The following is a 27,386-nucleotide window of genomic DNA, read 5'->3' on the forward strand; positions in this document are numbered from 1 at the left end:
CAGCCCTTTAAGAGCTGCTGCATCAAGAAACCTTGCCTCTGGCTAGTGTTCTTTCGGTGTATTTTAACATATGACATACAGCTTTTACATGCACCTTTTCAACCTGTTACTTGCCACAACCAAACAACAAAAGGTGACGCCTTACAAGTGGCAGCAAGTTCGCTGAGAACACATACAAGAAAGCTCACAGTGGTCAACAGGAAGAAACAAAAATCATCTTAAGCCAACTCAGATGTTGTAAATCTGTAATCAGTGATTTATTTGTTGGCAGACAAGAGTCACTTTTACAACAAATATTAGTAATGAGGTCATTCAACTTGAAAACCATACAAAAATGGATCATAAATTAAAAAAAAAGAATGACAAATTGTGCTAAGGTCATTACTAAAGGGATGCCCATGTCAACTAATTAATGCCAAATAAATAAATTCCCTGTGTAGGAAGGAAAGAAAAAAAGATAGAGAATTCATCTTTTTTCACTTCAAAATAACTTTCATTTTAATAAGTCAATATTTTTACCACCACGGTACAAGTGCCTAGTGCTTTGACTAGATTTAACACAAAAATGTTTCTACTTTTTATTTCTCCACATGCATGAGTTCCACTATTTTCTACCAAGAGTCCTTGGTGTCTAAAAGAGTGCCTAGCTCCCGTTGTGGACTTTCATTACTGAACACATTTATGAATAACATAGTGCATTGTAAACAAAAATGTACCTGCTGTAAATTCTAAAGTTTTTAATTTGTTTTGTTGGCAAAAAACATGACTTCACTTCAAAATACACAGCGAGAAAAACCTAAAACAGTTTTTAAAAAACTTCTTTTCTTAGTAGTTGTGATCACCTCACTATAAAATGAGCTTTATAAACTGTGTTCTTCGGAGGAACTGTCAGGAAAAATAAAAGCCCAACAGAAAGACTTATGAAAAAACACTGCTCCTACTGGCAAAACTTGCAAGACCAGCACAACAGAAACTGTCTTGTTCACTACATCAACAAAGACATAAAACTGGAGGGAAAAAGCCTACTACAATATATGTGCAATGCTGAGTGTCTGTACATAGAAATTTTTCAAAATTCTCATCATTAGTTTTATAATCAGAATTATTACAGCAAAACATAAACATGTATCTAGCATATGATTTGAATAGTTCCCTTTCTTGGAGATTGAACAGATTTCCTTTTGATTGTAGGAATTCTGCAGCTGATTGAACTGCAACTCATCTAAGTTGTGAGAGACAACCACAATTGATATACAGTGATAATAAAAACAAAAAAAAAGAGTAAAAGAAAGCAATCCATAGCCTTGCACCAGTTCAGCTGACACTGACCTACACCAAGCTTCAGTTAGAAGTCCTTGAGAAAATAGACACAAGAAAAAAAGGATAAAAATTTAGCGTTATTAAGGAAGCAAAACCGAATGCCATTTCAATATACATGTCCAACCCTCTCAATCAGTTCAATAATATTTTATTTTGTTTTTGCCTTAAAACAGACTATTTCTTTATCATCTGCTTCCCCTGCAGTGCCTTGCTAGGTTGGTCTGAATAAAAACATCTCAAAGTAGTTCAGCAGTATATGAACAGCATTTAGATTCAAGCATACACAGATCTTTTCACTTGCTTCTGGAAAACCAGAACAAGGTATCCAGGATTAGTCTTTTCCCCTATAGACTGGTGACCAAGTGTGATGGACCCTTTGAATTCCCTTCGGGTGAGGAGCCTTCTTTATTGGGAGGAACTATAAATCCATCACTACTTCCACGTCCTAGCTGGTAATAATTGAGAAGTTGCTGTTCATGGTTCCTGGAGCCCAGATTCGGCATACTTTTATAATACACATCGTCACCATCACTACTTTTGGTTGGTGGAGTAGCACTTTGGGTCTGAGGGGCACTACCATCTGTCATGGGCACACCTGCCAAAGCAGGCATGCTGGTATACAGAGAATCCCTATTAGGTGACTGCAGTTCTTGCGTGTGCTCATTGGTTAACAAAGGAAAAAAGCTCTCACTGTGATCTTGAGGGATCCGCCTCCTGCTGGGATAATGTTGGGCCTGATGGCTTTCTACTGAATGTGCCCTTTGTGGCAACAGAGGAGCATCTGACTCCTCTCTGATAAGTTCCAGTCCAAGGCTTTCATCGTGGTTAAACGAAGTTGCATCATCAAGAACAATCGCGTCATCCTCACTGCCATTCCCAATGTTGTTCACTAGTTTGTTCATCAGGTTCCTGTTCTGCTCATTGGCACGCTCGTGGTTGTTCAGATAGGAAGGGATGTAGTTGGAAGTGAGTTCTTTCAGAATCTTTTTCTCTAAGGCTGTCTCGTTGTGGTTGTAACCACGGTCGATAATTTGCACGCAATCACTCAGGTATTCTCCACTGGCAATGCTGTAGTTGTTGCCATGGTTACCATTCAGTGGTAGAGTATCCATGACAGTTGTATCCCTGGCATTGTTCAGCAACACCTCTGAAAGATAAGACCAAGAAACACATTAACTATAACTGTACATTTTAGTTGATTCTGGGAAAGAAGGGTGATCACAGCATCTTGGGCAACAGATTAGGTTGGTATAACTTGAGTAATAATTGTGCAACAATTAGTTCAAATACTTCAGTAATCAATATGCAGTATTATCTCTAACTCTTGTGTAGTTGTAATGCACATTATAAAACAGAATCTACTGTATGTATAAGGCCATACAGAAAAGGGGAAAACCAGAACATATCAGCAGTCATGGGAATGCTCTGGCAAAATAGGCCAGGATAAGAAAACAACCTTTATTTTGTTTTTTTTGGGGGGGTGGAATTTAAAAATATATATGCAATTATAAAATATTATAAAATATCATAAAAATCATTATGGGCCAAAGGACCTGTTCCTGTGCTGTACTGTTCTATATGTGCCAGGCATTTAAGAGGGAGATCAGGGAACACATTTTCATGTAGATTAGAGGTAAAATATTGAATGCTTTCACAAAAAGGCTGTCAGTGCTGGTAGGGAATATGACTGATAGATGTTTATTGGACAAAAGTAACAAAGAACGTGGAGCTAATGTGTGTAAATAGAGCTCAGGCTCACATTTGTCATTAATGTAGCAGAGCTGAGGGGCCAACTCTTTTTTCTACATTCCCAAATTCCATTGTAAACCAAGAGGTAATCCTCTTCACTGAATCCAACAAACTAATTAGTGATGTGCTTATCAGTAGTTTGTTGGAGGCTTTGAGGGAACCCATGACAAGCCTGGACTGGTGAGAAAAGTCCTACAAATTATCGGTGAAGAGGGTATAAGTTTCAGGAAACTTCTATTTTATAATAAGCTTCCTTGGTGAGTTACTGTATTCAGCATTTGAAATCACAGGTTACATGTCTAATAAATGGAATATCAAAGGGTCAAATTATAAAGTACTTTAAGTAGTAGTATTTGGATAAACTGGGAATGAGAGTTGTCATTATCTAACAAAACACTACCATCGATTTAAATGAGACTAGAGTTTGATCAAAAGCATCCACTGCTCGTTTCTCAAGTGTAATAACATTAATGCAGGGCAAAATGGCCCATGATTCATATTTCTATTGAATAATGTATTTGTGGAGGAAATCAAATTCATTTTTGTTCAAGTTATTGTAGTTAGAAACGATCACAAAAAAAGAGCGAGTCCTGCATGAATGTTGCAAAATTTTAATGCATAAATTTGGAAATCAGGAATTATGGATGTTTTTTTCAATTCAACTGTTGTATTGATTACTTAGATTCCAAACAATTGTTGTACATCTAACTGGACACACAAACCACAGACAATTTAAGCAGCACAAGGGAGCATGTAAATATAATTACAAAGGTTGACTGAAAAAGATAACAACAGCAAGACCATCCATTTAAGAGAAATACAAAATGGTTCCAGTTAGCACAACTGAAGATAAAGTGTTTTCAAATTCAAATAAAAAGAAATGAGATAATTTATCAATGAAAGCAGTTTCTACTGAAGATTACTCATTAAGCTCTTAATAGGTTGCATAGGGACTTCTTCCAAATATGTTTCACACCTTAGATTAATGTAACAACAGATTAATCAATCTAGATAGACAAATATAATTTGGTTTGCTTCCTTGATGAAAACATTTATCTATCCAATGTTCAGATACTAACACAAAATTTGAAAAGTTGAATTATTCTTTCTCCATTTAGTCAATACCAGAGGGCTTTAAACAACCACCTACCAGTCTTTCCTTGACCCATGTGCACCAAGCACCTAATGAATTGAAAACTAAATTGGTGATATGTGCACCATACACAGGGAACCCTGCATGCATTAGTATTAAGGATTAATGGGCATGTGTAGAATGTCCCACACCAGCAAACTAAGTTTAATTAAAACTTAGTTCTATCCAGGTCAATTTATTTTTGTAGGGTCTTTGAAGTATTCAAAGCAGATGCATTATTATCCTGAACATTGCAGGACTGATGCAAAACTTAGCTTTAAACAAGGATGTGCTGAGGACTTTTGTAAGTCTATATGGGAATATTAGCAATGTCAAATCTTAATGCAAGAAAATTGCACAAAAAGGGGAAAGTAATTCAAATTGCTGTTCATTCGTTTGAACCACAAGGGATTTTAATTATTTCCAATGCACTTTGCAGAAAGTACCCTTTTTAGTCATGGAACAATCCAATAAGATGGGAAAGTGGACAACTTTGAATCCCCCAATAATAAGCAGATAATTAGGGGATGGACTTCTCTAGTCACTCATTAAAACTTACTGGAATTCAAATCAATACATTTGGATACAAAGGTTCATTGGAAAGCTATCCAAAATATAACTGTAAACATTTCTTCAGTTTATAAATATCTCCTTGATTAACTAATGTTAAACCACAATTATCACCTAGGTTTGGCTGGAAGAGAATGGTAACTAAAGAAATTACATTTGATATGCAATGTTTAGTTTTACTCCCATACTTGTCTCTCTGTAGGGCTCTAAAGGACAGCATGAAGAAAAGGAAAGAAAAAACACAAGTAAGCATACAGCGACAGTAGAAGAAACATGAATAAAAGCAAATAGATTGATGGTATGCAAGAAAATATCTAACAAATCCCAACTTCACTACACAAAATACACAGTTACTTTAAGCACTTTTAAAGCTGGAAACAAACAATTGCACAATTTAAGTGACAACAGCCTTGTTTGTATTACTCAATTCAGAACCACCCATAAATACTTTGGATAACCATTTCAAAGAAAGCAACCCTTTCACCGGCTCATTGTAATCAAATCAGGGATCAGATGTAGCTTGGCATTGCTTTGCTTGAGTTCATGTTTATTCATATTTATTTGGCACAGTGCAATATCTTAGGATAAATTGATAATGGTGCTGGTGAAAGTGTTGTAAAATATAAGACCCCTTAAGTTGGCCTATAGAGGCTGTACAGGACTATCCCAATTTGTTGCTACTATGTCTCTTAATTCAGTCCCATCACACCAATATTACCACACAGATTGTTAAACATTATTACTCGTTTTCTGAACCTCTCTTCCATGTTTTCTAGCCAAATGATCAGATTGGTGGCTTCTTTGCAAAAGGGCATGTTTTCCACTGGCTTTCTCTGCGTACATCCAAAAGCAATTTGGCTGGAAGTTTAAAAGACACACACAGAAAAAAAATGCATGTATAACAATATATACAGTCAAGCCTCCTTATTACAAACTGATAGGAGGATAGCTAAACATGTCATCCCTAAAGACAGCTTGAAATCATAAAGTTTCAACTAGGAGAGGGGAAGATATTTGATAATTAAAGCCAGATGTGAGATACTAGAATCCTGAAGGAGGTTTGACTGTATATTGGTAAACTGGTGAGAGACAGCAGTTAAAGCTTCAAAGCAAGAAGCAACGTAATCTTTACATTCAAAGCAAGTGAATCAATAATTGGCAAAAAATCAATACTTCCAGCGACAGATCATATTCAGTCTCAATAAAAGCAGATTCATTTGAAACTTAAATATTTTGTTGCAATTTTTCTTATTAAATTCAATTTTTGGAATACAGCCTCCACAGCCCAGAGAGATGGGGTATAGCATTGTAGCTTAGCAAAACATTTTGAGGAGCACACCTTGCGTGTTGTACATGCTGACTGAGGGGTTGTTATAGACTGCGGATTCCCCAAGCAATGTGTTATAGGGATTGTTAGTACCATGAGGACGAAGCAGAGCATTGGTTATTAGATGATTAGCCATAGCCCCTGGAGCAGCCAGACGGAAAAAAGACAAACAAAGAAAAAAGATCAATCAGGCAAATGTAGAAAAAATAAAATATTCTTAATGGTAAAAATTGCAGTCACAATATTAAACAAGCTGAATACAACTAGACCTGAGATGTTGAGATTTACAAAATTAATAAATGCTTTTTGACATTTTCAATGCATTGGCAAATTGACTAACATGACAAATGTTGTTTTTCTTTAGAACCTACTCCATAAAACTAATATATTCAGACAGTTATTACTCGATTTCTTACATTTACCCTTAGGTACATTGTAACATCAAGCTTCTCATAAAAAGTAACTTGCAATCCAATTGGTTTTTATTCTTCTAACTTTAATCATTCCCATTCCAATTTGTAGTAACAGCTTAAAAGGGTTGCATTGTTTATTACTTCAATTATCCCAAGATGGAAACACAGTTGAGAGACACTTTACTGAAGAAATATGGATTTACAAGGTGATGAGGAATGCAGTGCTAGATACAAACTCAAAAGTTAAAAATATGAAATAGCATTGAAGCAACCCTGGCAAACAAGGACCTTTGCAGACAATAATTATCATACTTGGATTGTAAAACTGAGTGTTTATGGCAGAGATAACCAGTGTTTCAGAGTACAGGGCATGTGTTGATCATTCCAGATGCTCTCATAGAACTGTCGCTAAAAAAACAATTCAATAGAAGTGGTTAATTTGGACTTCCTTTGAAAATCTGATAGGAGCCGATTGTGAAATGTGATAAGTAGAATGTGCTTTGTAGTAGCGGATTAGCTCTGAATTCAAAACACATTAGAACCTATTCGGTTCCACTCAAAAGACAAACTGAGTGCATAAAATGTTAGGAGCCTCACAATGCATCACATCTCCTCTTGATGTTCATTCGTGCATTGATACATGCAATAATACTAAAGTCCTGTACCAAGAACCAAGTGACCCAGTTTCCCATTCACTCAATGGCATCAAGGTAAAAGGAAAATGTGTGTAACATTAGTCTACTATAATACTGATTAAATAAGGCTCGATGCTTCAAAATAAAATGTTAACCAAGGATTTGCATAGGGTTATTAACTTTGCTATTTACCCTCAAAACCAGGCTTCTTTCTTGACCCTGTCTTTTACTTTCCAACAGTTGAAGTGGCAGAGAAAAAAAAATCAGTAATCAGTAATAAATATTTATTAAAACTAAAAATAGTCTGGTACTTAGGCTGTTGGTATCTGTTAAGATAGAATAATTTTATTAGCCATGGTTCAACAGCACCAAATGGTCTCATCTCAACAGCAAAGACTCGATGTTGAAAGCAGCATTTGTTAAAGGGGCAACTCAATAAAAAAGAAAGCAGGAGGGCAACATTCTGGGAGGAAGAGAAACACTCACGACCAAGGAGATGTCAAAGGACTTTATCCGTGACTTTCACTTGAGAACAATTGAAAAAAAATCCCATAACTTCCATGAAATTATGACCATTCAACCAAGAATAGCTGTCCTGGGTAATCAGTGTTATGTACGGTGTTATTTATATCTCATTAAATAAAGTTTTCACAAATTCCATTGCTCTTTTCTAAGAAACCTCATTAGGTAGTGCTGAAAACCTACAAACTGATCTTTTCAATCTTATCAGCTTTAGTTCAAAATGATTGGCACATTCAAAACTGTTATCCTCTGTATTCAAAATGTTGAAGATTTTTACCACTATTGAATTCACAATAGCATCAAAGAGTCACATACTTGGAAACACAGTTACAGATAGCACACATCTTTAGTAAATTGGGCAGGTGATTAGATTTGAGTTTGGCAGTCCTACATTTCAAAAATATTCCAGTTAAACAAAGAGTGAAATATAAATATAAAATATAAGTTTTGCCATATGTGTTTTGTGCCAACTGGTCATGCTTAATAGAAAATCCGCCTCCAATAAAAGAACACTTCCATATATTTTTCATGTTTCCTTGGCTGTCTGCAAAAATCAAATTCACAATGGCTCAGTAAACCTTGAATTTTACACCACCCTAGTAAATATGAAAATACATTGACAGCTCATTAAGGAGGGGAGAAATTTCACAGCACATTATAAGATAATTCATATGTTTATTGTTCCATCACTCTTCTCAGTGAGAATATTTGGGAACAGTCATAAAAGATAGGCAATTGTTATAATATGTGAAGTGAGTAGGACAAACTTCTTTAACTGCAATCTTTAGTATTAGATGACAATAATAGTTAATAGACTGTAAATACTTACAGAAGATAGAATGGTGATCAAAGGCACAAACACACAGCAATGAAGTACTGGCTATAACTAAAATTTGGTTGTAACATCACAAATAGGAGGAGGAGAATGCTTTCGGAAGAGGCAAATGGCAGTTGCCTGCTAAGGATCACTGATCACTGGGAATGTATTATTTCATTGTTATAAAAACACACAGGCCACTGGATAAGTGGGTGAAGTGGTCAAGATAAATTATATCAATGGTTCATGGACCAAAACCTAAGCAGAGAGGATAAGAGAATTGCTTTCTTTGTTGTTGGATAATAGGGTTGAATTGTCAATTAGTGAATAGTTTTATAAAATCAGTGAGTTACAGTTTAAACAAGAGGGTTGTGTGTGTGTGTGTGTGTGTGTGTGTGTGTGTGTGTGTGTTTGTGTGTGTGTGTGTGTGTGTGTGTGTGTGTGTTTTTTTCATAGTCTCAGTTCTCATGTATGTAACTGGTGATACTCTGCATGCAATGCTATGTCCCTAACCCTGGACTCCCCAGCCAGAAAAGACATCCTTCAGCAACCACTCTTTCAAGCTGCTTAAAACTGTTTCTAGGGGATCACTTGCTGCTCTGATCAACTCTAGGGAAAACAGCCCTTGCCTTCACAATCTCTCCTCATGGGAGGGTTCTCTTGTCTGAGAAATCAGCCTACTGAGCTTTCATTCTACACTCTCTCTCAGGCAAGCTTATCCTTCCCGGTCACACGGTGTGGTCTTTAATATAATTGTAGAAGGACAGATTTACTTATACTTCCTGTAATAGGGCTATAATATTATTTACTTCCTTTGTTTTGCCTACATGTTAAATTTCCGGAGCAAAATAAAAAAAACTTCCTGTTTTTTTGCTCCAGATTCCAGTCTCTGCAATCTCTAGTGTGTCCATGTCGAATTTCTGTGGTTGATATAAAAGGATCACCAGGTGCCTCTGATATTTGTTAGTCTTCCATCTTTCTAAAAACAAAATCTGCTCAGCTGGCTTCCTTCCAAGGCAGATAACCTTACCTTTCTAAACATTATACTCCATTTACCTGGACAACATCTTCAAGATCCTGGGAGTCAACATCTTGGAGGATCTATCCTGGGCCCAACACATTGATGCAATCACGAAGAAGGCAAGCCAGCAGCTCTGTTTTGTTAAGGGTCTAAGGAGATCTGGTATGTCACCAAAGACTCTTACAAATTTCTATAGATGTATGTTGGAGAGCATTCTGACTGGTTGCATCAAAGCCTGGCATGGAGGCTGCAATGCACAGGGTCACAAGAGACTGCAGAAGGTTGTAGATTCAGCCAGCTCCCTCACGGGCACAACCCTCCCCACCATTGAAAATATCTTCAAGAGGCGGTGCCTCAAGAAGGCGGCATCCATCGCTAAGGACCTTCACCGTCTGGGACAGGCCCTCTTCTCATTACCATCATCAGGCAGGAGGTACAGGAGTCTGAACACCCACACTCAACAATTCAGAAAAAGCTTATTTACTCCATCTACCATCCTCTTGCCTATTAACGTAACTGCTTTGTAGCCTCTTTGTATCCTCCTCAATATGTTTGTAAACAACAGAGGCCTAAGCACTGATCCTCGCAGCCTCCAACCCAAAAATATCCTATAGTTACCACTGTACATTTTCCAAGAGAAACTATGATTCCTTGTTACGGACTTCCCAGCCATCCTTCCTGCATTAACACAGTCAAGGCATTTTAGAAATTTATATATTTTGAAGAGCACAGCACTCGTTCTTCTCAGACCTAAAAAAAAACGAGGGCACAGTGGTCAGTCAAGAGCCTTAATCTGAAATACCACCTTGGATACCATGACTATAATGCCCACGGGGCAAGAAGAGGGCAGATCACCAACCTGTGCCAAGACAATTAAGGATCATTAATAAATGGAGACCTGCAAGCAATTAGATGACAAATTATATTAAAACTGTCACCGTTAATATCTTTTGGCAATATGTCTTTTATCGGCACACGAACAACCTGAATTTGCCTTGCAGCAAAGAGGCTACAAAGCAGGTAGGTGGGTGGGCGAGGGTGGTAGATGGTGTATAATGTTTGGAAAGGTAAGGTTATCAGCTTTAGAAGGAAGCCAGCTGAGCAGATTTTGTTTTTTGAAAGGTTGAAGGCTAACAAATATTCAGAGGCACTTGGTGATCCTTTTATATCAACCACAAAAAGTTAACATGAAGTCAGAAGAGATTGCAGATGCTGGAACACAGGTTCAAATAGAATTCAAAAACGCTGACCAGGAATATAATCTTTTCCTCTGCAAAGTATTCTATATTTCATACCAGCTGGATCACAAGATTGAAGGTGTGATTTTCAATGGTTTCTTCAGGCTTTGAACTGAGAGCTCAGGTTTAGTGCAAGATGCCATTGTGGTGAATGAGCTGGGAACAGTCCCCTTAGGATCATAAAGGAGTTTAAAGGTCACTGAAGTTGCTTGTTAACATTAATTAATGAGACCACAAGGGAATTTGTTGCCTGGTTCACGACCGACCAGTGCCTCTGACAGCTATCGGCTAACAGAGTAGAAAGAAGTAGTTGCTGAGGATATTGGGTGCTGCCTCAAAGAGCTTTGGAAAGGGCTTTTGATATACATCAAGATACTTCCCGCAACACTTTGCCAACACTTCATCAAACCACTGAAACCTGCTAAGAATTAAAAAAGGCAAATGGCATATTGACCCTTATTGCAAAGGGGGTTGAAGCTCAGAAAAAGGGAGGTTTTGTTATAGTCGTACAGGATGTTGGTGAGCCACAGCTGGAGTACTGCATATAGTTTCGGTCCTGTTACCTAAGAAAGGATAGAGTAGCATTTAAGGCAGTCCAAAGGGGATTCACCAGGCTAACTCCTGGCTTGTCCTATCAAGACAGGCTAAATAGGTTGGTAAACTCTTTGGAGTTTAGAAGCATGAGGGTGATCTTATTGAAACACACAAGATCCTAAGGGGGCCAAAAAGTCAATGCTGGAGGCTTTCAAAACAAAGGGAACCTAATTTCAAAGGCACAGTCATGTAAAACAAAGGTGCGTCGAAACTTCTTCTTGCAGAGGGCATTGAATCTCTGGAATTATTTACCCCAGTGAGTTGTGGAAGCCAGGTCACGGGAGATATTTAAAGTGGAGGTAGATAAAATTCTGAAAGATCAGGGATGCAAGGCCTGTAGGAACTGACACAGGGGAAGGGATGAGGCCTGGGCAGATTAGACATGATCATATTGATTGCAGGGGCCGGCTTGAGGGACCAGGTGGCCTACTCCTGCTCCTATTTCCCTGTGTCCATATGTATTTCACCTCATGGTCGTAAATACTGTGCTCTACCTTACTGGATGCCTTATGGAATGAAACAGAAAGCAAAAACCCTCGTAGAAATACAAGCAGAAAATGCTACAAGTACTCACAGGTCAGGCAGCATTGGTGGAGAGAGCCACGGAATTAATGTTTCAGGTTGAAGACCTTTCATCAGAAAGGTTTATTGGTTTATTATTGTCACATAAACTGAGATACAGTTAAAAACTTTTGCTTGGGTGCACTCCAGTCAGATAATGCCATACAAAGCTCATTGAGATAGTAAAAAAAAACAATGAAAAATATAGCATTACAGTTACAGAGAAAATGCAGTGCAGGTAGACAAATAAAGTGCAAGAGCCATGATGAGGTCGATTGGGAGGTCATGAGAAAAGGTGATCAATCTGTGATGTAACTCTGTTTCTCTCTTCACAGATGTTGCCTGGTCTAGACTGCTTCTGAAATCTGAATCAATTATAGAAGTAAAATTTGATGCACAAAAGTTGCAATCTTGTAGCAAAGTTCCTCTCCAGTGTTGCCTTATGTGCTGAGTTTACACGGTATTTACTGTTTTCAAAATCAAATGAAATGGACTGCTTTACCACTGATATCTTGCATGGGGTCTCCCCTCTTCAGGATCTAGAGGTCATGAGAGAAGGCAGAACAGCAGCAGCTACTTCAAGAGGATGCGAGAGGGATCAGGAGAGAGAAGTGCACCTCTCTTGCCTTGTCTAGTCTTTCTCCACCATGCTGAATTGCTCAACCCTCAAGCCATCCTTAACCTACCACTGGGACATAGAGCATAGAACAGTGCAGCATAGGAACAGGCCCTTCGGCTCCCGGTGTCTGTGCCAAACTAAACTAAACCTATCTGCTTGTACATGATCCATATCCCTCCATTTCATGCATATTCATGCATCTGTCTGAAAGCCTTTTAAACACCACTATCATATCTGCTTCCACCACTACCCTGGCAGCCTTTTCCAGTCTGTTACTCTCTTTTTAAAATACCTTCCCCCCTCCCCCCATCACCTTAAATGCATGTCCTCTAGTATTAGACGTTTCGACCCTGGGAAGAAGATTCTGACTGTCTACCCTATATTATAAACTTCTATCAGGTCTCCCTTTAGCCTCCGAAGCTCCAGAAAAAATGACCCATGTTTGTCCAACCTCTCCTCATAGCTCATCCCTTCTAATCTGGGCAGCATCCTGGTAAACCTCTTTTGTGCTCTTTCCAAAGCCAATATAGATTTGTCCCCTCGTGTTTACCACACGTTATAGAAAAGTATGCATGTTTAAATTGCTTATGAAACTTGGTTCTATTTAGAAGTAGAGCTCAATGCAACAGATTTTGACTCCAGTGCATCAGCCAGCATACACCAGACCTTGAACAGACTGGGTGGATGTAACCTACCAACACTGCTTCACTAAAATTGCTTCTAATCAGTGCTTGAGAGCTCAATCTCCAGGCGACTGTCATAGCATCTCTGGGCAAAGTTAAATTACAGTAATCATCAATTAGGAAAAATTTGTGGGCTAAATCCAGACTTTCAAATTGATGAGTTTTATTAGCACTCATTTAGTGCCCATTTTCACCTTTCCACCAGGACCCGAATTCAGGACGTAATTTTGTCAGGGGAGAAGGTTAAAAAACCTGCTATTTCTTGATATGAAATCATGCTTTCTATTCAGTTGGTCTGCACGTTGGATGGAGTACTTGGCTGTAGATCACTCCACCTGCACCTTCTGCATCAAGCCAATTATTTTTGCATTTAGTTTGCAAATTTCACCATTTCATCAAACTGTCATTCTGGAGTCTATTACTACATTCATCACTCTTGCCAAGTTTGCATCTATAAACCTTGCAGTGTTGCTCCTTGCACATATTTTTTAGGTAACTGATAAAGACAGATCTAGGAGAACAGCCTGAACAAAAAACTTAAAATTCAAGAAGGCTGGTTTGTCTTTGTCTTCTACCTAAAAGTTATAAGAAGCATTTCTGATTAAAAATGACACTGCAATACCATCGCTAAATATTCAAAAATGCTTTTCATTTAAAATAAAAAGTGCTGCCTTGTCTGAACTCCCGCGCTGAAATTATCTCAGAACCTGACTGGGAGGTCTTAGAGTGCACTGTGCCTCAATGTTTGATGGCACAGATCCACAAACATCATATGTTCATGCCCAAAGCACATGGAGTGTGCACGGGTGACATCAATCATTACACCTTGAACAATTGACCCCCTTCGTGTGAAACTAATTCGCGTATATGCGATCAATGCTCCGCGTGGGACTCACACAAGGAACCAGGTCTGAGCAACGGGAAGAAGGGCTCATCAACTACTTTCCAGTTTATTTGGGGCTGGGGGGATTAAGTTGGAGCCGAGCTTCTTGCACAGTGAACTCTTGAACTGCAGTGCTTCTGGAGATTTAAAACCATTCCTAAGCTTAAGTTCTTTATCTAAACAAAATAAAGAGATGCTTGTGTAGTAGTTCCACTGGGTCTTCAGGAGGACCAGTAGCAAGAGCTGCAATAAAGGGCCTCCCACACAACAGGTTTTCAACCCGAAATGTTAACTCTGCTTCACTTTTCATGGCTGTTGACTAATTTGCTGACTGCTTCCAGCATTTTCGATTTTTATTTTAGATTTCCAGCACCTGCAGGTCTTTGCTCCTCACTCCGCCTCCCTCGACTCTATTCACCTGCCGAAACATTCATTGTGAGAGCTTACTACAGGCATCTTTCCTGTGCGCTCACTCACTTGTTGGGTTGGAGCTGGGCTTCTCACACCAGTTGCAGTGTTCTCCCACCACACGTGGGGGTAGGGAAGGTGGGGATCCACAATCACACTGACCACCTACCAAAGCCCACCACCTGCAGGTAAGAATAACGACATCCAAATCCACACAGCAAAACTGTTCCTGTTTTTTTTTTGTCTTCACACAGCTCATCAACAATATATCCCATCTGCACACATTAAGAAAGAAAATAAAAACGCACAAAACTACACAATGCAGATTGAAACCGCTCAATCCAAATTGTACATTTTATGCATCTTTATTATCAAAAGCAAAACCATCCTGCTGTTAACAAATAATTCTTATGCATTGCCTCCGTGCCTGCCTATTGAATCATACAGAATGGAAACAGGCCATTTAGCCCATTACTTCCATGCCAACCAGCACCCATCTGTATTAATTCCCATCTTCCAGCACTTGGCCCATAGCCTCCTATGCCTGGGCGATTCAAGTGCTCATCTGGACACTTCTTAAATGCTGTCAGTGACTCGGTTTCCACCACTGTCTCAGGTAGTGTGTTCCAGGTACTCACCACTTTCTGGGCGTAAAAGGTCCCCCTCAGATCCCCTCTAAGTCTCTTACCCCTCACCTTAAACCTATGTCCTCCTGTGTTATTCACCTCTGATAAGGGTAAAAAGATTCCTGAAGTCTACACTATCTTTCCCCTTCATAATTTTATATACTTCAATCATGTCCCCTCTTAACCTCCAGCCTCTCCTTTTAACTGCAATGTTTCATTCCAGCCTTATATTTTCTAACACTTCTACACAGTACTCACTCAACAGCTGCAGGCAACTTAGTGGAGATTGGTCACCTGCAGGGGAGGAGATTGCAAATGACAGTGAGAGGCAAACTCAGGCAAATTTGAGTCAAGATGGTCTCATTTCGCTGTGAGCAGCAACTGTCTCGGTGAGCTGGCCTGACAGGTGAAGCACGTCCGTGAGTGGACTGGGTGTTCTGGGACACAGATGTCATCCTGAGGTGGCAGAGATGTCACTGCTGCTACGTAGGACCAGGCAGGCACTACCCGCTGCAGAAGAATGACAGCATGCTGTGTCATTCTCAAAGCCCTTGCCATCACTGGAATCCACAGCCAAGCTTGAATGGTAAAAGACAGAAAGATAGTGTGGCACATGCACTGGGTGCTATTGACTGTGCTGGAAAGGAGGATAGAGTCCTTCCTTTGCAGAGTCAGAGCTGGGGTGAACCAAATTTCTCTGGAGAAAAGGAACCAAAATCAGCAGACTTGATGTCAACATTTGATTGCGGGAAGAATGTCTATTAACTCTTGTATTTTGCCACATGAATAATAAGTTCCACAAACCGCTTCTTGCCATTTTGTGTCTGCAAAGATGTGCACCTAAAGCATTTTAAGAAGTCTTATCACCATGCTGTCTCATTATGAATTCCAGTGCCTGTATTTATAATGGGAAACCACCAGTGTAACCATCCATGTTACATCTACACCACCCACACATTGAAGAAGAGTTAGTAGAAACTCCAGTAGGGTGGTTCATTAGGCTGAGGAAAGTATCACCAGAAAAAATGGTAGAATCTAACTTGAATGTTGCTCTTAAAAGAGAAGCAGATAAATATTTCACAATATACTCCACCGTTTTTCATGCACAAATGAATTTCTAGGCCCACATTTATTATTTATTGGTTTTTGATGCTCTACAATGCAGGGCAAAGTTCGACTTCACAAAGGCAACGATTAATAGATTGATAAGAGAATTTGCCAGTGGAGGTACAAGTCATGAACTCAAACAACAAGCGAATCATACAGAAAAATGTCTTAAGAAATGCATAGCTCTTCAATTCTTCAAAAGCATTTGTCACTGTGACCCATTTTCTGAGGATTAAGTAATGTATGTGTTTCCCTGTGGTCCAGGCGATTGTGTTACAGCCCAGCAACAAATGCCTGTCCATCTACAATTCTCCATGCACCACTTGGTTTCACTTATCTTGCATTTATTTGTATCTTCCATGCCCATTTTAATTATTTATTTACCGTGCAAAGTATCGTTTTTTTGTCTGCTTTTTTTATTCTCCTTTGATGAGTTTTAAAATAAGACTTTAAAAGCAGCAGGCAACATCAACAAATTAAGTCACCCAAGAATAAAAACACATGGGGTGCTGATTACTTTAAACAAGAAGATTGATAGCTGTAGATCCGAATTGTGGAGCTTTATGCATTTTTACTATTTGATGGTCTGACTGTTTAGCATAAAGTACCATGGAAGATTCATACTGCATATCACACTTCTGCAAACATTTGCTAATTACACGTCGATCCTGGGAATAGAATATTTAGGAAATAATATTCTCAAATAAATGCAAACTTGGCTTGGTGCAGGAAAATTAGTGCTCTGTGCACAAAGGTCAGAGTCTAATTCCTAAAGGGACTGTTCTCTACTTTGACTGATTCCAAGTTTCTCACACCGATTAAAAAACGTATTCTGCATTCTAAGCACATTTTAATTTTTGATAGCCAGCCAATTCCCAAAGTAGTTCAGCTTCAAATAGTGAAAACTGAAATCTTCCTGTCACTTTTTGCATTCATCTTGAGCTTGCAATAATGTTTCATGCAATTGGGGCCAAGTAACATAGGGCCACAATTTTCTTGGGAAAATTGAACTTTATATTTTACATTATACTCTGATCACTACTTTTACTAATAATATAAAAATAGACTTAACAAAAAACCCTGAAGGGATGATGATTACAAAATAACTGTACTTTAAATGTTACATTGAGCAACTTGACATAGATATATAAAGAAAATACAACAGCTTGTAGCTGACCAACAACACACTGTGACACAGTGGCGCAGTGGGTAGAGCTGCTGCCTCACAGTGCCAAAGACCCAGGTTCGATTCTGACCTCAGGTGCTCTGCGTGGGTTTCCTCCGGGTGCTCCGGTTTCCTCCCACATTCCAAAGACGTACAGGTTAGGAAGTTGTGGGCATGCTCTGTTGGCGCCGGAAGCATGGCGACACTTGCGGGCTGGCCCCCAGAACACACTACGCAGAAGATGCATTTCACTGTGTTTCGATGTACGTGTGACTAATAAAGATATCTTATCTGTCTATGTGGAGTTTACACCTTCTCCCTGTGACCAGGTGGGTTTCTTCCAGGGGACTCCAGTTTCCCAAACCAGTGAGAGTTGGTAGATTAATTGACCCTGTAAATTGCCCCTGGTGTGTAGAGGTGATTGGTGGAATCTGGGAGGGGAAGTGATGGGAATTTGGGGGGGAATGAAAGAGGATTAGTGTGGGACTAAGGTGTGTTGATGATTGGCATGGACTCAGTGAGCTGAAGGGCCAGTTACTGCACTGTACCTCTCTATAACTCTGTGACTCTCTATAACACCAGATACCAGATCCATTGGAAATTAATTGCTTCAAATAATGATTTCAATATTGTCAAGTCTGTCTTAATGGCAATCCAACAGGTGACTGACTGCACATTTCCAGAGATTTGCTGTGGTCCTGCTCAAGCCGAGGTATGACAATGGTGTCATTACAACATGTAAAGTTTACACTAGTGGTTTCCAATAAACGTGAATTCATAATGAAGCAATAGGAAACAAGTGCATATTGATAAGAAGTGAATGAAGAAATAAGATTTTTTTTAATGAGTTGCAGATACATATCTTGCACACAAAAAAAAGCACACCATCAATGCGACATCAGACAGGACAGGACTCAATGGGTCAAGCAGCATCTGTGGGAGAAAAGGAACTGTCAACATTTCGGGTCGAAACCCTGAGTCCTGATGCAGGGATTTGACCCAAAACATCAACAATTCCTTTCCCCCTACAGATGCCACTCGACCCTGCTGAATTCCTCCAGCAGATTGATTGTTATTGCCGAATCCAGCATCTGCAGTCTCTTGTTTCTCTCTGGAACAAAACTGGTATCCTTTGAGAGAGGTGCAGTAAATAAACACAGTTTGGATTTGGCTGAAATTCCTTTGAGTTGCACAACAAAGTGTTTCTAGGAGAAAAGCATTAATTTTCATTGATTTTTAAAAAATTTTTCTGTTGTCTTGAAAGAATTCAACAGCCCAGGAGGCCATTCAGCCATTACACCGGTCCCACCTCTCCAGAAGAGGCTGATACAGGTTCTTGGTTTTATTGGTTTTCCAGGAAAACAACAAATGGATTGATTTCAAGATGCAATGCCATGTGCCAGTCTGTGCCTGTATACACTCAGGCACAAAGTGCTGTGAAGGTCAGCTCCTGGTTTAGAGGATGCTGTGGGTGCAACACTGCTTGTGGATCCCAAAACAGGCATTCTCTAAATTCATCTCCAAAGAGGTTTCCACTGATATATTTTCTTCTGCCCTTTCCCTATACCTTCTGTAAGGTTTATTTTGAAAATCTTCAACTAGTTCTTCTTTAAACTAATTCAGGTCTTGGTTCTTTTTTTCCTGCTAAGATATTCCATATATCACGTCAACACCCTGCAAGATAATGTTCCTCACCTTTCCCATTGTTCTTTAGCTGCTGGCCTTAAATTCATATCCTCTAATTAACAGTTTGCTTTCTTTACTTTTTTGCATTTTTTTACTTTGTCTCATTATCACCTCATTTTGGATCTTATCCCTTGTGCGCTTTAATTAAATCTACCTTCTGCTCTATCCAAGACCGCACCATTTTGTTCTTATCCTGCTGCTGTACTTGCTTAAAAAGCACTCATGTCTAACAGTTTGCAGCCCTAATGTTAGGTCCTTGACCTGAACTTTTAATTTCATTTCTCTTCACAATTATAACCTGACCTGCCAAGCATTTTCTGCTTTAATTTTGTTGTTAATCTTCAATTTTTCTCTTTCTGTTCCCATGGCATCTTCTTCTCCTTTGATGGCTTCACCCTGTCCTATCTCACTTGACCAATCATTGGAATGGGAATTGGTTTATTATTGTCACATGTACTGAGATACAGTGAAAAGCTTGCATGCCATCCAGACAAATCATTAATTTTATAAGTACATCGAGGTCACAAAAAGGAAAACAGAATGCAGAATATGGTGTTGTAGCTACAGAGAAAGTGCAGTGCAGGTCGATAAATAAAGTGCAAGTGCCACGCTGAGGTAGATTGAGAGATCAAGAGTTTATCTTTTAGCGTATGAGAGGTCCATTCAAGAGTCTGATAACAGCACGATAGAAGTTGTGCTTGAACCTGGTGGTGCATGTTCTCAAATTTTTTTATCTTCTGCCTGATGGAGGGGTGGGGGGGGGTGGGGGAGGAAGAGAAGAAAGAATGACTGGGGCGAGAGGGGTCCTTGATTATGTTGGCTGCTTTCCCAAGGCAGCAGGAAGTGAAGAAAGAAACGTTGCCTGAAGACTTTCTTGTCCACATTCAGTTTCTCATTGATATCTTCCCTGTTCCCAACATTTTGCCTTTATTTTATATTTCTTACTCATTGTTTTTCTCCCCATTTGAATTTCACTTACTTTAACCTCCAGACTTGACAATTCCAAGAATGAGGTGGATGACCTTCTTTGCTCTATTCTGTAACCTTGAAATCATCCAAAATTCAGGCTTTGTTTTCCTCTCTAATGCACCAAATCCTGTTCACCCATGAGCTTGTTGACTTATATTAGGCCCTGATTAATGTAGAAATCCGACTGAAAAAATCTTTACACCACCCCACTACCCACATACCTCTTGCTTTCAAATTCCTCAGTGGCATTACCCTTCCTATCTCCTGTGCCTTGACTTCTTTTCCATACACAATGGAAAAAAAAAATCACAAAATACAAGAGGTGTACAGGAAGCGAACAATAAAACCTATGCAAAGGCCTGCGGGCAAATCAGCCAGGCTACCTAGAAGGCAGTACAATGACAGTGTGCTCTAAAGGAACCCAAATGAATATTTAGTTTCCTCAAGCAAATTGCAAAATTGTGACTGGTAAGGAATAATGTGTTGGTAGGAAGTTCTCTGATAGCAACGCTGGCAAGGTTTAAAACAAGATTCAGACCACCAGGCAGAGGAGTTAACTGTTTGCTTGGACAGTACAGTAAAGCTCTGATAATCTGCAATATGATTATTTGGAAATTCCACGTCTGGCTCACTTGGTTCTGTTTTCCAACTCCCTTTAACTCACCCAAACCCCGTTCCTATGCTCCTGACAGTGCTGGATTTTTTGTAGTTTTACTGTATTCTGAGATTTCATTGCTTGCATCATATAAACTACTCACTCTGGAAAGCATTCTGCAGGTTGCATCAGGGCCTGGTATGGGAACCCTGATGCACAGGAACACAAGAGGCTACAGAGAGTGGTGGGCTCGGCCGGTTCCATCATGGGTACAGCTCTCCTCGCCATCGAGGACACCTACGAGAGGCGATGCCTCAGGAAGGTGACATCCATCATTAAGGACCCCACCATCTGGGCTATGCCGCCTTCTAATTGCTGTCATCAGGCAGGAGGTACAGGAGCCTGAAGACTCACACCTCAACGTTCAACAACAGAACAGCTTCTTCCTCACTGCCATCACGTTCTTGAACCAACCTGAAAAACCCTAATTCTACCTCAGACTATATGTCCCTTAACTTGCACTGATGTTATGTTGTTTTTATTTGTCATGTATGTATAATGAATGCTAATTTAAGTTTGTGTAATTTATATTTGTCATGTTTGTAATGTACTGCTACTGCAAAAAAGCTAATTTTCATGGCATTTGTACCCTGGTTATGTATGCCCATGACAATAAGCTTGAACTTAAACTCATTCAAACTTCACTCCTAAAAACTGAAAACGATCTTGGGCAAGGATTAGGAAAAAGTACAACAAGAATCCTCCTGATACAGGAGCTTGAAAATAAAGGAACATATTTTGGCTGAAATGTTTAGATGATTGGCTGCATATAAAACAAGATGGCTGTAGCACAAACTAAAGAGGACCAAGTTTTAAAACGTGATTGCTCTAAGAAATAATCTGAAAGGATAATGCTTTTATTTTCACCCATTTTAATTAAGTAATTAATTAAATTACTCTTACTCTCAATCCACCTTTGCAAGTTGTAATCTAAAATCAATTTTCTACAGTATTATTTAGTTCACAGCCGTCTCCCTCAGGTTGACACAAGGGTCTCCTGATCAAAATAGCTGAAAGATTCATGCAGGTTTTTAAACCTGCATTGCTTTAAAGAAAAATGAAAATGAATTGAAATGACGCAATGAGATGAGAAGCAGTGATGGTTTTAAAACTTCATTCAATGGCAAAAAAAGGAAAGAAAAGAAATGGACATTTGCAAAGTGATTTTCTCCATAGTTACATAAATGTGAGTTTTTTTTGTTTAAAATAAGTCATATTCCTTTGAATCTTCCCCCACCTGTGCTTGAATACCATTTAGATGTTGCTGGGAAGCTGCATCAATTTAATAAAAATGTGATCTGACACCTTATCGCAAAGTGAGAATTTCAGTTTCTCACTATTTCATGCATGTTTCATTAGCCTGTCCGATCGAGTTATGGCAGGAGTGGCAGACAGCGACTCCAATTGGATATTTGCTCTCCTGCTTTCTTCTTCTCTGAAAAGAGAACAATTTTTCCAACATGGGATTTTCAACTTGATAATGTCATTTTCATTTAACCCCATGAAGTTGCAGTTTTCATCTTCCAATTGCAACAGGTCAGCTTCAGCAAGGTCAGAAGATATTTAAACAGATGTCACAGAATGGTTGCAACATGGAAGGGGACCATTTGACCCATCCCAGCTCTGTAGGAGAGTGATTTAGCTAATCTCACAACTCTGCCTTCTGCCCCTAATAATGAAAATTCTTTCCCTTCAGGTGCTGATCCAACTTCCTCTTGGAAACCACAATTGAACCTGGCTTCATTCCTCTTCTGGGTACTCTGTTCCAAACCACAACATCACTAAAAAAAAATATTTGATATCACTTTTAGAACATCTTTCTCAACCTCTAATTCCTGACAGTTCTGCCAATGAGAACAGTTACTTCCTATGTAAACCCTTCATTATATTAAACAGCTCTCAGACCCCTTTGCAACCTTGTCTTTTACATGGAAGGCAACCTCAGCTTCTCCATTCCATCCACATAACAGAGGTCTCTCATCCCTGGAATCGTTTTGGTAAATCTCTTCTACACCCTCTCTAAAGCCTTTCCATCTTTCCTAAGGTGTGGCACCTAGAACTGGATACAACACCCCAGTTGTGGCTGTGCCGGTGTTTGATAAAGGTTCAATGATATCCTTGTTCCTGCAGTCTATGTCTCTATTCATTTTTAACCTTTTTCCTCAATCTCTGCCACTTTACAATGAACTACATGCATATAACAGAAGGTCTCTCTGTTCTTGGATCCACTTTAGAATGGCTTATGTTGTCTCTTCTCATCGTCCCTACCATAAGCAACAGAAATTCCTGCCTCATGTAACTCCCGCACCAATGTTGTAGGATTAGTCTATACCTGTCTTGTACCTGCCAATGAGGGCTGAGCTGATCAGCTGAGGTCTCACCCTGGCTCTTGTTGTACTGAGCAGCCGTAGGAACAGAGAGGGGGGAAAAGAAAGGGAGAGAGAAAGCGAAAGCAAAAGAATGAGAGCACAAGAAATAATACAAACGCCAGAGAGGGTACCCAAAAGATGAATGAGTTAGGGTAAGCCCAAAGATAAATTTAAAATCCTTTATGTTCAAAACTAAGTTTATAAGGCAAACTATTTTGATTGGACCATTCAAAAAATATTCTTATTTTATTATTCAAAGGGCAATTAAAAATTATTTTTTAAAATCACATGTTCAATTAGTTTTCTTTTTAGTTTGGCAATTCAACTTGCGTATTTTAGAATGGCAATCTGATGCCGTTTTATTAATCTAGTCAAACAGAAATTTATCATTAAAAATAAACTTTTGTGACTCATCTGTAGTCCATCATCTGTGAGTGACCTGATTTTACTTGTTCATTTACAGGGGGTGGAGATTGCTGGCAAGGCCCAGTTTCAATGCTCATTCCTAATTGCACCTGGAAGTTGTTGGGGAGCTAGTGTCCTAGACCTCTGGTGTCACTCTGGTGACGGTAGTCCTACATTGCTCTTGGATTAGGATTTCCACAATTTAGACTTAGTTATAATGAAGTAATGCAAGGATGGTGGGTGACCTGAAGATGAATCTAGACATGGTGGTGCTGCCATTGGCTGTAGACATCATGGGATTGGGAGACACAGGAGACTGCAGATGCTGGAATCTGGAGCAACAAACAATCTGCTGGAGGAACTCAGCAGGTTGAGCAGCTTCTGTGGGGGCGGTGGGGGGTTAGGGGGGGAGGTGGTGGGAAGGAATAGTCGACATTTCAGCTTGAAACCCAGCATTAAGACTGAGGGGGAGTGGTGAGACAGGAGACCGAAGTGATTGGTGGATTGAGGAGGGGTGAAAGATGATAGGCGGGTTGCACCAGGTAGGGGAGAGAAGGGGTAGAGTTGAGAGACAGTGGCGGGTGAATGTTTTTTGCTCCAGATTCCAGCATCTGCAGTCTCTTGTGTCTCCAGGCAGATGATAGGAGTTTAGGAGAGGCCATTGAAATAGATTTGATTAGCGTTTTGTAGAGGACACAAACTGCAGGCCTGGTGGAGGGAGTGCATGTTAGGGATGGTGGATAAGGCACTAATCAAGTGAATTGCTGTGTCTTGATGGTGTCAAACTTGTGTGTCTTAGAAGCCGCACCCATCCAGGTAAGTGGAGAGCTTCCCATCACACATCTGATGTGCTTTGTAGGCTTGAGTCACTAACTACAGAATACCCAGCCTCTGACCTGCTCGTGAAGCTACTGTCTTCATTCATTTCAATTTTACCAGGGCTCCTCGATGCCAGTCAGTCAAATGCTGCCTTCGTGCCAAGTCCAGTGACTTTCACCTCCTCGCTAGAATTCATCTCGTGTAATGAATCTCAGCCTGAACACGATCCGGATGACAAACATGATGACAACAAAATATACCAAACCAGTCATTGTTTTCAGAAGGTGCATCATAGCATGCTTCTTAGTAAATTAAAGATGGTTTAAGTATTTAAGCACCCTGTTCAAAGTTCTTATCAGTGTATGTGTGTTTAAAATAAGCAGCTTTATTTTGTTAGCCTCCTTGAAGGCATGCAAACAGGCACAATTCACTGTAATTTGCCTGATGCCCAGAACTGGAGCTGTGGCTGATTTTAGTTCCATTGTTTTTGAACTAGCTCAGAAACCAAGGAATCTACTGCATTTGTTGCTCCAAGTGTGGCCTCCTCTACATTGGTGAGGCCAAACACAAGACTAAGTAACCCTTTCACAGAACACCTGCACTCTGTCCATAAACCACGATCTGCATCGCCCCGTTGCCAGTCACTTCAACTTCCCCTCCCACACGATCACTGATATGTCAGTCCTCAGCCTCCTCCACTGCCAGGAGAATTCCAAGTGCAAACTGGAGGAACAGCACCTCATTTTCTGTCTTTGAACCTTGCAGCCTAATGGCATGAACATTGAATTCCCCCACTTTAGGTAATTCCCCCCCCTTCCCCACAAACACCCCCCCCGCCACCATGCTTCTTCTCTTCTTCCCTTTCCTACCTTCTTTTCCTCTCTCCTTACCTTTGACCCACTCCCTGGTGGATCTGCTCTCCCCTCCTCCCTCGCACCTGCCTATCACCACCTTGTGCCCACCCCCCCTCCCCTCTTTTGTCCACCTATCACTGCTCTGCTTTTCCCTCATATATTGGGAGGAAAGAAGGGTCCCGACCCGAAACATTGACTGACTGCTTTTCTCCACGGATGCTGCCTGGCCTGCTGAGTTCCTCCAGCATCATCGTGTTTTTCATCTAGATTCCAGCATCTGCATTTTTCTATAGTAAGTCCTCATGTGCGTGAGGCAATCAGTTTTCAGAAGAGATATCTCGTAGCACAAAAAGGTATCCTATTGCACAGCAATGTTTAATTCTGCTGATCCGAATGGAAAAAACACATACAACCGGGATTGATCAGCATGTTAGAAGGGAGATTCATCCATAGAAGTTGAACAACGTACACAAAAGAGGAAAATCATATCAAGGGAATGTAATCAACATCAGACTCCACACTGAAATGAAAAAATCCAAAGTAATAAAGAATAGAGTGGCGGAAAGCTTTGTAAATCAATATTCAGTATCCAAGGATGGGGCGGCACGGTAGCGTAGCGGTTAGCGCAACGCTATTACAGCACCAGCGATCGGGGTTCGATTCCCGTCGCTGTCTGTAAGGAGTTTGTACGTTCTCCCGTGTCTGCGTGGGTTTCCTCTGGGTGCTCCGGTTTCCTCCCAAATTCCAAAGACGTACGGGTAGGTTAATTTGGGTTTAAAATGGGCGGCGCGGACTCGTTGGGCCGGAAGGGCCTGTTACCACACTGTAAATAAAATTTTTAAAAAAGTACAAAGAGCAAAAAAACTGCAGATGTCAGAAATCTGAAATAGAAACAAAGAATGATAGGAATACTCAGCAGCATCTACATTGAGAGAAACAAAATTAATGGATAATAGCTCATTAATCAGAAATGTTAGCTGTGATTCTCCCTGCACAGACGCTGTCTGACCTCCTGGGTATGTCAAGCATTTTCTTCTTTTATTTCTAAGTGTAAGTTTAAGATGCAAGGTTAAGATAAAAAATACTCTTTAACGTGCATAAACTATGCCATCACATTGGTATATAATTGATAACAGATTGAAATAATTCCATGTTAATTCTGACTTCATGAAAATGTATTTTTTTAGCGTTTCCATGGTAAATCACAACCAGCTCACAAACAACAGAGTACAATTGCTTCTACCACAGAGCTAGGTACCATTTACTAATGGATTTACAACAGATTTGCTATGCAGAAAAAAAACTGCCAATACAAATCAGTGAAGTACCCTAGCAAAAATTGTGGGAGTTATTTCTGCCATGAGTGGATGTATCCTGATTGGAAAACTATCAGGATTAAACGGAGAGAAATGAAATTCGATTGAGTTTAAAGTTCACATGTGGTCTTGGAATTGGCTTATCTGAATTCCAAGATTGCCATCTGGAATCGGTGCCAGAAGCAACAGCTTGCCAGAACTGTGAGTCTTAGCTTGAGAGTGGCACAGCAGTTTTGATAGCCCGTAAAAAAAAAGTTACTTCAAAAGATTTAAGGGGCTTAGCACTTTTTATACCAATTTACTCTCCTGCTGAGACTGTGGTTGACATTTATATCCATCAGATGCCTGGATTTGTTTAAATTACCTGCATAAGCTTTACCACTTACAATGATTCCTTCATGAAGATGATGAAGCCTTTGAAATACTGAGTGGGCTGAATATTTTATTCTATTGTACTAAAAGGTTTGAGCATATCCTGCCGTCTCTCTTATCATTGGTCACCAACTCTTTGTGGCTTCATTTTCCGCTGATTGCAAGAAAATGTGCCAAAATATCAAGGAAGCCTACAGCAACAAAAGGAAAGAGTGTTCCCAATTGCTTTCTTGAGTATAAAAGTTAGTGGATTTGACTAACTCTTGGACTATAGCCAACAGGGGTTGCCTCACTGTCCGAGGTTCCATCCTAACCTTGGGCACCATCTAAGTGGAATTTGTCCATTCTCTCTATGACCCTGTGGGATCCCCCCCCACCCCACCCCAGATGCTCTTGTTTCCTCCCACATCTCAAAGACATACTGGTATGTAACTGTAAATTACACCTTGGTACATATTAATGGCAAAAAGAATCAAAAAGGGAACTGATAGACATGTGAAAGGGAGAACAAGGTAAAGGAAATTAAGGCAAGGGGGAAATGTGATTGATGG

General features: G+C 39.9%; 1 protein-coding gene across 2 annotated transcripts in view; it reads right to left on the minus strand.

Moving 5' to 3' along the window:
• Positions 1-235: 235 nt before the first annotated feature.
• adgrl3.1 (adhesion G protein-coupled receptor L3.1) overlaps positions 236-27,386 on the minus strand; it is a 506,938-nt gene continuing 479,787 nt past the window's right edge. The window contains exons 23-24 of one of the 2 annotated variants that reach the window (XM_052019288.1): positions 6,111-6,239; positions 236-2,467 (exon numbers count right to left, since the gene is read on the minus strand). In XM_052019288.1, the coding sequence (XP_051875248.1) occupies positions 1,665-2,467; positions 6,111-6,239 (932 nt within the window). In that variant the 3' untranslated portion in view covers positions 236-1,664. The remainder of the gene's footprint in view (positions 2,468-6,110; positions 6,240-27,386) is intronic. The other variant, XM_052019286.1, reaches the window with a different exon arrangement.

This window comes from Pristis pectinata, chromosome 7 (assembly GCF_009764475.1).
Source record: "Pristis pectinata isolate sPriPec2 chromosome 7, sPriPec2.1.pri, whole genome shotgun sequence".
Classification (NCBI taxonomy): domain Eukaryota; kingdom Metazoa; phylum Chordata; class Chondrichthyes; order Rhinopristiformes; family Pristidae; genus Pristis; species Pristis pectinata.